General features: G+C 46.3%; 1 protein-coding gene across 1 annotated transcript in view; it reads left to right on the top strand.

The window, feature by feature from the left end:
* Window positions 1-12,503, top strand: part of mapk8ip2 (mitogen-activated protein kinase 8 interacting protein 2) — a 57,272-nt gene extending 44,769 nt beyond the window's left edge. The window contains exons 6-14 of the mRNA XM_056281531.1: window positions 264-2,538; window positions 3,500-3,708; window positions 4,209-4,284; window positions 5,574-5,746; window positions 6,639-6,748; window positions 7,211-7,333; window positions 8,632-8,702; window positions 8,803-8,901; window positions 11,962-12,503. Coding sequence (XP_056137506.1) covers window positions 264-2,538; window positions 3,500-3,708; window positions 4,209-4,284; window positions 5,574-5,746; window positions 6,639-6,748; window positions 7,211-7,333; window positions 8,632-8,702; window positions 8,803-8,901; window positions 11,962-12,034 — 3,209 coding nt within the window. The 3' untranslated portion in view covers window positions 12,035-12,503. The remainder of the gene's footprint in view (window positions 1-263; window positions 2,539-3,499; window positions 3,709-4,208; window positions 4,285-5,573; window positions 5,747-6,638; window positions 6,749-7,210; window positions 7,334-8,631; window positions 8,703-8,802; window positions 8,902-11,961) is intronic.
* The last annotated feature ends 760 nt before the right edge of the window (window positions 12,504-13,263 follow it).

The raw sequence follows: 13,263 nt of genomic DNA, 5'->3' as shown, positions 1-13,263 counted from the left end.
CAGTAACTTTTATTACCTCTCTAATCTCATCTTTTCCTCCCTTTACCTTGAATCTCTCCCTCACTCATACTTTTTAATCGTGTCTACTTTTTTTTTTTCTATCATTCTTTGACCTGGCTCCCACAATGCTGTCTATCCCTCATAAATAATTCCTCTTTGACATGCTTCCCGTTTCCTTTTGCATTTACTTTGTCCACTACATCCTCATTCCTCATTCCAATCCCTTCATCTCCTTCCTGTTTTGCCACGCGTTTTCCCTACAGGGTCATTTGGCCAACACAAGTCTCACCCTTGCTCCGGTGACATCACAGAGACCAAGGCTGACTCTCCCATCCAAACATCCAGGGTACCCTCTGTAGATGAGCACTCCCAGTGTTCTGACACTGAGGTGGATCATGACCTCAACAGCGGCCACAACCACAAACACTTAAACAGGCGCGCCAATGACACCTACACAGTCACCAGTGAGTCAGGGATGGACCCAGAGAATGACCTGGACCCAGATGGAACCAGTCGCTGTTTGTCATCCACTGCACCCATTGGTGCCAATGACGGTGCTGAAACTCCATTGTCTGATGAGGAGCTGGAGAAGGACTTTGAAACTGAATTCATGTGTAAGGAGACCTATGATTTGGTGTGTAAGGAAAATCATGACTTGTCGTATGTGGAGTTTCCCTCCATTGAGCCTTTAGAGCCTGCCTCCTTCTCTAGCTACGTGTCCTCCAGTCGCTCTGATGCTCTTGACCACTCTAACAGTTCAGATGCGCCAGAATCTACAGTCAATGAGGGAGCAGCAAATGACTCCACCTCACCGTCCTCAGATCCTGGGATAGCAGACATGCACACTAAGCATGGCTATGTGACGTCAGACCAGGACCAAGACTTGAGCTCTCCAGGATCTGATTCTGACATTGAGGGGGAACTGGAGGCAGCATTTGCCTGTGGAGGTCCTCTGGTCTCCAACATGATATCCTCCATCTCAGAGACAGAGCTAGACCTAACCAGTGATGACAGCAGCAGTGGGCGCTCCTCCCACCTCACCAACTCCATTGAAGAAGCCAGTTCACCCACGTCGGACCAGGAGCTGGACCCAGACACAGAGTTAGAACAGGACAGTGGCATAGTGGGACTGAAGGCCTCTCTGCTCCTGGGCCAGCCTGACCCAATCAAAGAAGGGTCTCCACTACCCTCACCATCCCCCTTACCCTCCCCAACACTGGCTACCCCATCCCCTGTTGACTCACCCATCCTGCCCCCAGAGCCCTATGATGATGGTCAAGCTCTGATGGGGCTGCAGAATGTGGATGATGACCTGTCCTTTGAGCACCAAGCTGACCCAGATGAGACTCTACCCGCAGCCCAGGACTGTGAGGACAACCTATCCAGACAGATGGTGTTGGAGATAGAACCAGACCACAGCATGGAGAGCTTCAAACGATCCTTCTACCTGCCAGTGGGACCCAGGCTGATGCAAAGCACGGATGACTACGATGGAACTAGTGAGGGAGACTCTGAATCGGAGAGTGAAGATGAGCTGAGTGAGAATTCAGACTCACCTTGGTTGCTCAGCAATCTAGTCAACAAGATGATCTCAGAGGGCTCTTACCCAATCAGCTGTCCTGAAGAGTGCTTCAAGAGGAAGGTGTCTGTGTCTGACACCATATCTCCATCATCAGACATTGAAGCAGATGGCTTCAATGATGAGGAACAAGGGAAAAAAGCAGAAATGGAGGAATCAGAGGAAGAAGATAGTGAGGGTAATGGCCTAAGAAGAGATGAGAAGGATGCAGAGGAGAGGGGGAGGAGGGTTGAGCCTCCAAGAGAAGTTACACTGTCAAGCAATGACAGGTTCAGTCCCTGCCTGTACATGAGCAACCCCACCGATGACACCATAATTCCAGTAATCATTGAGCGCTGCGTCCAAAGTGGGAAGGAAGTTACAAATTCTAAACACACCCATTCCACTAAAGAGTCTATGAAGAATCTCGCCACCAAACTATCCAAAAATACCAGAAAACATGAGGAAGATGAGGATGTCACAGAGCCTAATAATGACCTGATGATGATGCTGGAGGAGAGGAAAGAGTTGGACTCGCCCAGCTTGACAGAGAGTGTGGTCAGTGACAAGGATGAAGGGCGGGAAACAGAGTCCAAATCTGTGGGCCGCTCCTCAACCTCTCTTGAGCGTATCACCGAGGTCAAACACAGCTTGACCCTTGACATACCTACTGTCCAGACCAACCGCTGCTTCAGCCTCACTTATTCCACAGACAATGATGAAGAGGAGGACTCGTCCCCATTCCTGGCCAGCTTGCAGAAGCGGTCATCCTGCAGGGATAGTAACATGTATCTGGACAGTTCACCGCCAATTGATGAGAGCGTATGTAACCTCTCCTTGTCAGACCAGGACCTTCCACTATGTGAGAAAGACCTGGCTTTAAGGCAGCAGAGTGATGATGATGGACTGGCCTATGACTCCATGAAGTACACACTGGTGGTGGATGAGAATACCACTCTGGAACTGGTCAGCCTCAGAAGGTATGCACTTTAAGCAATGTACAGATAAATGAAAAACTGTTCCATTGAGTGTGGAAGCTGAAACAATATATAAGTGGAGTAGTGCCCTAACTAGTGTTACAATCACATTAGTTTGAAATACTTACAACATTATTCATTTGTCATAACCCTGAGAGCAGGATAAGCAGTTTGGATAATGGATGGAAGGATGGATGATATCCTTGAGCAAAAAAAAAAGATTAAATGTTGTGGAGTGGGCGTCCGGGTGGCATAGCATTCTATTCTGTTGCCTACCAACACGGGGATCGCCGGTTCGAATCCCCGTGTTACCTCTGGCTTGGTCGGGCATCCCTACAGACACACTTGGCCATGTCTATGGGTGGGAAGCCAGATGTGGGTATGTGTCCTGGTCGCTGCACTAGTGCCTCCTCTGGTTGGTCGGGGCGCCTGTTCAGCGGGGAGGGGGAACTGGGGGGAATAGCGTGGTCCTCCCACGTGCTACGTCCCCCTGGTGAAACTCCTCACTGTCAGGTGAAAAGAAGCAGCTGGCGACTACTCCACATGTATCAAAAGAGGCATGTGGTAGTCTGCAGCCCTTCCTAGATTGGCAGAAGGGGTGGAGGAGCGACCAGGATGGCTCGGAAGAGTGGGGTGATTGGCCAATTACAATTGGGGAGAAAAATTGGGAAAAATCCAAAAAAAAAAATGTTGTTGAGTTTTCCCTGACAGGTGTTTTGTATCTTATATCCTGCTGTGGTCCACAATAAAAATAGCTCTTTGTCTTTCTTGTGGGCATGGAAAATGGAGCATTAATGGAATATTGCCTTATCATTTCTTCCTTTACAATATAACAAGAGGATCCATTTCACATAACTGTAAAATTGTAAATTTGGGAAAATATAAGAAACACAATGTCACATGAGCCAAAGAGTCACTGGAAGACTTGTATGTAATGAGCCTCAACGTTGTCTTTCCCCCCTAGGTGCACCTCTGTTCTGAGTGATGACAGCGAGCTGTCCACACTTTGTGACGAGGAGCCATTGGGCGCAGCTGAGGTGGGCTATGGCCGCGGCAATGAGGAGGTACGGCCAGAAATTCTCAGCTCCTCAGAAGACTCATCTCCTGAGGCTGACTTACCCTTCTCCAAGAAGTTCCTCAACGTATTTGTCAATAGCACCTCCCGTTCCTCCAGTAAGTCAGAGAAAACTACCACTGCTACCTTACTGCAAAATTCTGTGATGATGTGTTCTTGCAGTTTTGTCACTAGCTTACACCAGCCTGCATAATGTGGCTGTGCTCCAAATGTTTTGAGCCAGTGTTATCACTAATGTTATCAATTTAGCATTATTACAGTGATTTAACTCGGTGCTGTCAGCGTTCTGCATGAACGAGTGAGCTAAATATGGAAGGGGGCGATGCATAATCTATGGGGGGGGGCATTGCTTTCCAGTTCATGTATCATCAATAATGGCTATAGCTTCAAGACTTGCATCTCTAATTAACACTGATTAGCATAATAAACCCTTATTACAAAGGCTTTCACTGCTATTTCACTTGTGACAAACCCAGTCAGCCTTCATCTGCGCTGTCCAGGGAACGTGTATCAGAGAAATTTTCCTCAACAAGTACTGTAGAAGTCAAATACATGCTGATCTCACTGATCTCACAGTCTGTGCCTTTAATCTATACAGGTACAGAGTCTTTCGGACTGTTCTCCTGTACAATCAATGGAGAAGAACGGGACCAGACACACAGAGCGGTCTACAGGTACTGCAAAACAGTCTGTGTTATATGACATAGCAGAAACACAACAAAAGTTGTGCAAGTACTAAAATTTAACCTGAAAAAAATGAACTAAAGTGCAAGTTTTGCATTTTGGCGATTACCCAGATAGAAAAATTGCTGTGGCCAGGAGCGGACCTGTCCAACACCCGACACTTCATCCGGCCCACATACCGCATGGACTGTTGGCACTTGGGCGGTCCGCTCCTGTTTGCCAGATCTGGGCCAGAACCAAGCCATAGCAATGCCGCATGTGCCACATATTTGCCAAAGGTGGCCATATTTGTTTTGTGACATTTGTGCCATATTCACCATTACCACACGGGCCACTTCAGGGTCACATCCAGATCACATGTTGCCCAGAGCACCACATCTTTGCCAAAAAAGGCCCACATTTGATTTGGCATATTTGGGCCATATTTGCTATCATACATGTGGGCCACTTCAGGCTCACATCCATTTTGTAAGGGCCAGAAGAAGGCCATCAGTGCTGCATCACTGCCTGAAGTGGCCCACATCCGGATGCTGTCTGGGAACTGTTTTGAGAAGGTTAGCAAGTAGGTGAATGCAATATTATTTCTTAAAGATGTTGGGATTTTTGTGCACTGTAGCGAAAATTTCATCATGATGTTAGTGTAGGAGGCAGATGTTCTAGCTACAGCTGTTTCTCTAGAAGCACCACAAGATGGCCAATGATAACCACACTGCCTCCCATGTGCTTTGCAATCGCTCTCTCTCTCTCCCTCTCTGTCTCTCTCTCTCTCTCTGTCTCTCCATTTTTCACTTTTACCTCTATTCTCTCCCTCTGTTGTGTGTGAGCATACATTTGTGTGGATATCTGGGCAGCAATCTGTGTGTGTTTCACTTGTGCACAAGAACATGCCGTGCATGTAGGAGTGTGTGTTCTTTCTGCCATGGTCGTTGTTCAATATCCTTTTTTTGCCATGATGTCATTAACAGTCTTTTGTCTCCTCTTTCCAGCCTCCCCCTCCCCCCATCCTTTCCCTTTTATTCTGGCTAAATGTGAGCTGCTTCATCGCAGCTCTTTTGGCTCTCCACTGGGAGTCACCTGATACCCAGGCAGATGCTTCCTCATCAGATAAACACAGGCCTGCAGGGTTTTTACATTACTAGAGCATCGAGAGCAGTCCTCTGGTTTGGCCCAGTGCACAGATCATCTCAGCTGTTAGAGACGTCCTGCAAGGACGCGATTTGAGCTATGGCAAAGCTGATTATCATTGATTTTTATCTACACTCTGTGCTGCCCTCTGCAGGTTCATTCCCAGACATGCAGATGAGTTGGAGCTGGATGTGGACGATCCTTTATACGTTGAGGAGGAGGAGGATGACTACTGGTATAGAGGATACAACATGCGTACAGGGGAGAGGGGCATATTCCCTGCCTTCTACGCCCATGAGGTCATAGGCCAGTCGAAGGAACTGCTGGGTGAGTGGACAGACACTGTATAACATGAATGGCAATGTGCAACTCAGATGTCTCCTTTTTAGCATTTTGATATGCCATTATGAAAACGACCAACCTAAGTGGGAAGATGGTGGCGCGCATTCACATTTGCGGCGGCCTCACCCAGTACCATCCATGCAGTGTCTTTGTCCACGCCCGTGTCTAAGTTTTGTCTTCGTTTGATGGCTGAGAGAGCTGGCGCTGGATCGGCTGCGAGAGCTTGGTCTGCTGTGCTGTGGGCCCAGAGATCACGGCCCTACCCGGAGCTGCACCCGAGGAGTTGACCCTGAGGGCGGTCTGGCGGCGGCCTCACCTGGTGTTGACTGTGGTGTTTTTGATGTCATCGTGAGGAGTGCGGGGAGGTGTGTTGAGGGTGTCTGGCTGGGAGAGCTGGCACTGGATCGGCTGGGAGGGCTTGGTCTGCTTCGTCTGGTTACCATGGCCCCTGCCTGGAGCTGCGCCTGAGGAGGAAACACGGAGGGCGGTCTGACAGGACGTGTAATCGGGACAGGCTAGGCTAACTGCTAGCCCATGCAGACCGGTGGTTCCGACAGTCATCCTGGCTGGCGTTCGTTCCCTTGGACAGTGATTTTTATTTTTTTGTGGTTTGGATATGTGCGTTAGTTTGAATATGTGTGTTCTTGCAGTTCTTGAGTGTGTTTTTGTCTTTGTGTTGCTCTGCTGTGGGCTGAGGGAAATGGCATTTCGCTACACTTCATGTGCACAAGTACATGAGGTGAAATGACAAAGTGTTCCTGATTCCTAAATGCCCTCATGTATTGCAATATAACACACAAAAAAGTGCAAAATTGGTGCTAGAATCCATTTTCATTGTGTGTGTGTGTGTGTGTGTGTGTGTGTGTGTTCCCTATAGGTGTGAAGAGGAACCCGGCATGGATTGAGACTTTCAATGTTCAGTTCCTGGGTTCTGTGGAGGTACCTTATCATCAGGGCAATGGCATCCTCTGTGCTGCGATGCAGAAGGTGATTGGAAAACAACCCTGTGCATGCAGAGGCAAACCCTTAGGGACTTCTAGGACTTCAGAGAAGGCCCATATCTTTAAAATCTTTCATTTAATAATAAACCTCTCTTCTAATTCTAATTTTAGCCCTGGTTTCTATCAAGTCCGCTTCAGTAATGAGAGGGTTACTGTCCTGAAACTATGAAACTCGAGTTATCCAATCAGATCTTGTTGTTGTTTTCTCCTGGCAGAGGAAGGGTTAGCTGGTGGCTCCTCACTGGTCAGGACTGCTAGAAGTCCTGTGCTTGTGTGGTTATTTAGAAAGTGACAGGTGAATCAGCCAATCATATTTTGCTGTTGTAGTGGGTGGGACAAAAACATATCGCCCTAGGACTTCTAGAAGTCCAGACCACACACACACACACAGACTATAAAACGTTGTAATTTAAGAGAAATCTTGTGTTTCTGTTTTTTTCTGTGTTAGATCGCTATTTCGAGGAAACGGACAGTACATGTCCGACCACCGTCCTTGTGTGAGTTGGAGATCAGCTTGCAAGGCGTTAAGCTGATCATGAGCCTGGAGGACGAATACGACACTCTGGACGAGGTGAGACTGAAGGAGGCAGTCAGGGAATAAATAAATGAGCCGCTCCTGAACAGCGGCATTAAAATGGGTGACGTGGCCGTAACGTTTGTGATTAAACCCCGAACAGGTCGCGGTCCAGTGAAAAGCAGCTTCATGTTCGTCCTCTTGCGCTCGTCTTTGTCACGGTTTTTGGGGTGTACGTTACCTCCTTTGTTGCTTTTCAGAAATTCTGTTTGGATCAGTCAGCAAGGGGCCGTTGTGTAAACGTTTACAGTCAACACAGTGAACAATTTATAACAGAACTCAGGCTGCAACTGACAATTATTTTCATTATTTGTTAATCTTGTGTTAATTTTCTAATTAATGAAGTAACCATTTAGTCTATAAAATGTCAAAAATAATGGCAAACGCCCATCACAACTCGCCAGAGCCCAGAGGATGTCTGAAAGTAGTCTGTCTGGTCCGACCGCAGCCCTTACGTGTTCACTTTATGATGACAGAAATCAGAAAGGCAAACACAGCTCAGTATTTGTGAAGCTACAGCAAGCAAAGGTTTGGCATTTTTAACTAATTAATGAGTTACACGATTCATTGATTGCTGAAAATTAGGCGGCACGGTGGCCCAGTGGTTAGTGCTGTCGCCTCATGGCAAGAAGGTCCTGGGTTCGAACCCTGGGGTTGTCCAACCTTGGGGGTCATCCCAGGCCGTCCTCTGTATGGAGTTTGCATGTTCTCCCCGTGTCTGTGGTTGGATTTCTCCGGGTGCTCCGGTTTCCCCCACCATCAAAAAGACATGCATGTTAGGGTTAATACTCTTGTCTGTGCCCCTGAGCAAGGCATGGTGAGACCAACTGGAGTTGGTCCCTGGGCGCTGCACGGCAGCTGCCCACTTTTCCTGGCTACCCATCTAGGACGGGTTACATGCAGAGCAGCGTTTCCCCACAGGGTCAGTAATTGGGCGGCATGGCTCAGGAGGTAGAGCGGGTTGTCTAGTAACAGGAAGGTCACTGGTTCGTTCCCCCCTGGCTCCTCCAGAGAGCGTGTCGAAGTGTCCTTGAGCAAGACAGTGAACCCCTAACTGCTCCTGGTGAACAGGTTGGCGCCTTGCATGGCAGCCTCCTCCATCAGTGTGTGTGAACGGGTGAATGTGAGGCGGACACTGTGAACATCATATAAATGCAGCCCGTTTACCATGTGGGGAACAGTTCACCACGGGGAGCTGCACATGAATATCATCAGCCAGAAAAATAAATGCTGACCCATCTCACCTTTTTTTCACCTCTCTTCCTGCCTTTCTATATTTATGTGCTTGTTTTTAGTTTGACAGATGTAGTCACTTCTTCCAGATGAAGAACATCTCCTTCTGTGGATGCCATCCCAAGAACAACTGGTGAGCAGACACACGGGACGTCGGTTGTTCTCCAGTGTGAAATGTATGGAAGTGTGAAGTCCGACCTTCTGAACCAACTGTTGTTTCCTTCCGTCTGCAGTTACTTCGGCTTCATCACCAAGCACCCGATGTTGAACAGGTTTGCCTGTCACGTGTTTGTGTCCCAGGAGTCAATGCGGCGTGTAGCAGAGTGTGTTGGGTGAGTCATCTTCGCCACGTACGTCAGTTGTTGCACAGATACACGCTGAGAGGAAGGGTTAAGGAGGATCACATTGTTGGTGAACCAAGCCCCTCATAATGTTAGCCAGGTTAGCATTTATATGATTATGTGCTTTCAACAAACTGCAGAAGAGGAATGTTTAATAGCTAATATGCTGACAGGGCTTAGGAGAGGTGAGAAGCGACATAAGCTCGCTGGCTATATATATATTGTAGTGGATTCGGGGGGCAGCCAGAACATAAACCCGGGCCCCCTTTACCATGGGCGACTACACTAACCAGTCGACTAAAGGGTCCAACCCGTTAGCCAAGGGCCCGTGAGTCTATTTCTCCGTGGTCGTTACAATATATTTATACTGTACCTTGAAAGTACCTGAGCTCCAGCTTTCAAGTACTGCGATATGGCTTCCCGTCCGAGCTTCCTTGGTCTGTACTGATCTGGAAGACAGAGCTCAAAGTGGGTTTAAGTGCATCTTGCCCACAAGTCTCTTTTGAATTGATGGAGAGAGAAAAAAACAGTAAGAAAAGCGACTGCGGGGGGGTATAAAGTATTGAGCCAGCTTCTTGCTTAGAAAGCCTTTTCTTATTTTATCTGTGAGTGGTGGGCGGCAACACATTTTCCCATGAGTGTGTGTGTGTGTGTGTGTGTGTGTGTGTGTGTGTGTGAGAGAGCGAGAGAGAGAGAGAGAGAGAGAGAGAGAGAGAGAGAGAGAGAGAGAGAGAGCGAGAGAGAGAGAGAGAGCGAGAGAGAGAGAGAGAGAGAGAGAGAGAGAGAGAGAGAGAGAGAGAGAGAGAACTGCATGTGTGCGTGTGTGAGCTAGAGGTGAAGTCATCACTGCAAACTCAGTGTTTTTAATCTTAGTCTGAATCAGGCATTTTGGGTTTAAATCATTCAGCATGCTGATGGTTCAGTGTCGTAAGACATCAGCCGAGCCGGGAGAAGGTGTACCGGACGGTTCCACTGATCGACTTAGACCTGACCGGGGAGTCGGGGGCATCCCAATGACAAACACAAAAGCTGTCACACAGCCATCTCTTTACTGGAATATTAGAAAGACAAAACAATGTCTGTATTCTCCCCACCTTTATGATCACAGTATGCTTTGTTTGCACGTTGCTCAGCATTCAGTGCAGGAATATAAAGATGGACAGCTAGTGCAGCTACCTGCAGAATAGGTAGTACACCGGTGATTCTTCAATTTGGGGCACTTTCGGCTTTCAACATTTTGAAAAACATAAATGATAAATTTCTTTAAAATCTGTTTTGTTCTTTTTCAGAAGCTCTATTATATCTAATATCATATCATATTATATTATATTATATCTATTATTAAGTGGTGTGGAAGAAACTTCTTAGTGTAGCTTTGATCGTCCTGCAGAATAAGTGTGACGTCATGATGCTCTTTTCAAAGTTGTAACAGCAACATGTGACGTCATGACACGTGATGGTCATGACAGTTTTCACTGTTTGGAGAAAAAGTTGGCTAAGTCTTAGACTTGCTAAGCTAACTTGTTAGCTAGCATACAATGTACAATGAATATACGTGAATAAAGTGAGGTTTCTTATTTATGAACTAAAATACTCAGCTAGTAACGTGTTTGGTAATGACTTGTAATAACCATGCTGTCAGGTCAGGACATATAAACCTTATCATTACTTACATGTGTAATAACCATCCTGTCAGATCAGGACATATAAACCTTATCATTACTTACATGTGTAATAACCATCCTGTCAGATCAGGACATATAAACCTTATCATTACTTACATGTGTAATAACCATCCTGTCAGATCAGGACATATAAACCTTATCATTACTTACATGTGTAATAACCATCCTGTCAGATCAGGACATATAAACCTTATCATTACTTACACGTGTAATAACCATCCTGTCAGATCAGGTCATATAAACCTTATCGTTACTTACATATGTAATAACCATCCTGTCAGATCCAGACATATAGACCTTATCGTTACTTACATGTGTAATAACCATCCTGTCAGGACATATAAACCTTATCATTACTTACATGTGTAATAACCATCCCGTCAGATCAGGACATATAAACCTTATCATTACTTACATGTGTAATAACCATCCCGTCAGATCAGGACATATAAACCTTATCATTACTTACATGTGTAATAACCATCCTGTCAGATCAGGACATATAAACCTTATCATTACTTACATGTGTAATAACCATCCTGTCAGATCAGGACATATAAACCTTATCATTACTTACATGTGTAATAACCATCCTGTCAGATCAGGACATATAAACCTTATCATTACTTACATGTGTAATAACCATCCTGTCAGATCAGGACATATAAACCTTATCATTACTTACATGTGTAATAACCATCCTGTCAGATCAGGACATATAAACCTTATCATTACTTACATGTGTAATAACCATCCTGTCAGATCAGGACATATAAACCTTATCATTACTTACATGTGTAATAACCATCCTGTCAGATCAGGACATATAAACCCTATCATTACTTACACGTGTAATAACCATCCAGTGTTGGGTGTGATGACAGATGTATGAGGGACAGCCATATTTAACTATAAAAATGTGCAAACTGCACATGTATAACCCATATGAATGTGAAATATGTCTTTTTAAATTATTATGAGAAAATGCAAAGTAAAGCTTTAATGAATTTAACCCATTTTAAGACTTTATTATAGAGGGGGGTTAAGCAGTCTGGGTTGGGGACAAGCCCACAACAGGGATATTCTGACACGTTTGAATTTTCAACATCCTGAAAAAGTATTAAAATGTCGTCGCTGAGACACAAGTCTGTTTTTCATAGCTAACACAACCTCTCTCTGACAAATACAATAACGCTTTCTTCTTGAAAATCTACCCTGGCGACAGAAAAGCCCCTTAATTGAAGAATCACCCATACTTTATGGGGCCGCTGTTCGCCGGTTTGTGAATTGGGGTGCGGGTGTGGCTGAGAAAAAGGTATTTCCTTTCATTTCGAGTCATAACTTGACGTGTTGGTCTTGTCTCCAGACGAGCCTTCCAGGAGTACTACCAGGAACACCTGGAGTACGCCTGCCCTACCGAGGACATCTACCTGGAATAGGAAGCGTTGCCGTGACAACCGCCTTCTTTTTCTTCACCCTCCTCCACAGCTTGTGTATGTTCATCAACTTTGCCACTAGAGGGCGACGGCGGTGGGGGTTTTCTTCTCTCCATTGTAAATTACCCTTGCTCTCTAAAACTGGGCTCTTCATTGCATTTCTACAGTATGATAGGCCTCTGACTGACAGCGTTCCTCTCTTTATTTTCCTTTAGTTCCCATCACCCCGATGGACTGATTGCCTGTTTCTTTTATCTTTTTCTATGATGTAAAAGTAAGAGGCCGTGCACCTCTTCATATAGAGATTCCTCTTCCGTTTGGAAACAATCATATTACCTGCTACTGCTGTTTCACTTTCCAATGCATGGCTGGTAGGGTTCATGTACACAGACACGCCACACAACACACGTGTTCAGGAGGACGGCGCGCAGCTCAGCCACGGCGTCGTGTAGAATCGGTCAAGTCACGGATGGTGAATTGTAAATATGTATTTGTTCAATATTAACTGCTGATTTGATTTCTACTGATGGTGGCACCGGAGCAGAGTAGAGTACAGTGAACTGTCCTTAGTCCAAGCTTACCCCGTGTCCCGCAGGAGGTGTGTGTGTGTGTGTGTGTGTGTGTGTGTGTATGTGTGTGTGTGTTGTAAATACATGTATAGAGAGGAAAGACATGCCGGCGCCTCGCATACAAGCGGTGTAAGGACGATACAAGCGTAATAACAAGAGAGCACGATGGAAAGGGAACGGGTTTGGGTTTCAGGATGGAGAAACAGGTGACTGGAGTGGCCAAGGGGCTCAATGGAGATTTGAAGGGATTGTGGAAAATATGTTAAGATATGTTCCATCGGTGACATGGGTGCCAAGCTTTACGCTGACTGAGAGAAGCTGGAAATGACCGTACAGGATAGTACAATAATACTCAGACACCAAGTAATCCGAATGACTCTCAAGTCCCCTGCAGACGTGGTGCTCCGCCTGTTAGAAGTTGTGTTTCTCCTCCTGAGCATGAGCAGACGCAGCCGCTGACGGTACCGCCGGAACACGTAACGGCACCGTTCCCTTTAGTCCGGTCCGCAGAGTTGTACCGGTCGCCGACCTTCACCGTGGGAAGCTCTGATGAGGAATCACACGTTGCTGTACACTTACCAGTCCCGGGCCACAAATGGTACGCTTCCCTCTGATGGGGGAGAAGTTGGGAGTCGGAGGCAGGGAACACAAGGTCTTCTGAAA

Source organism: Lampris incognitus, chromosome 6, assembly GCF_029633865.1.
Source record: "Lampris incognitus isolate fLamInc1 chromosome 6, fLamInc1.hap2, whole genome shotgun sequence".
Classification (NCBI taxonomy): domain Eukaryota; kingdom Metazoa; phylum Chordata; class Actinopteri; order Lampriformes; family Lampridae; genus Lampris; species Lampris incognitus.
The sequence above is the reverse complement of the archived record's forward strand: the minus strand, read 5'-3'. Positions and strand labels throughout refer to the sequence as shown.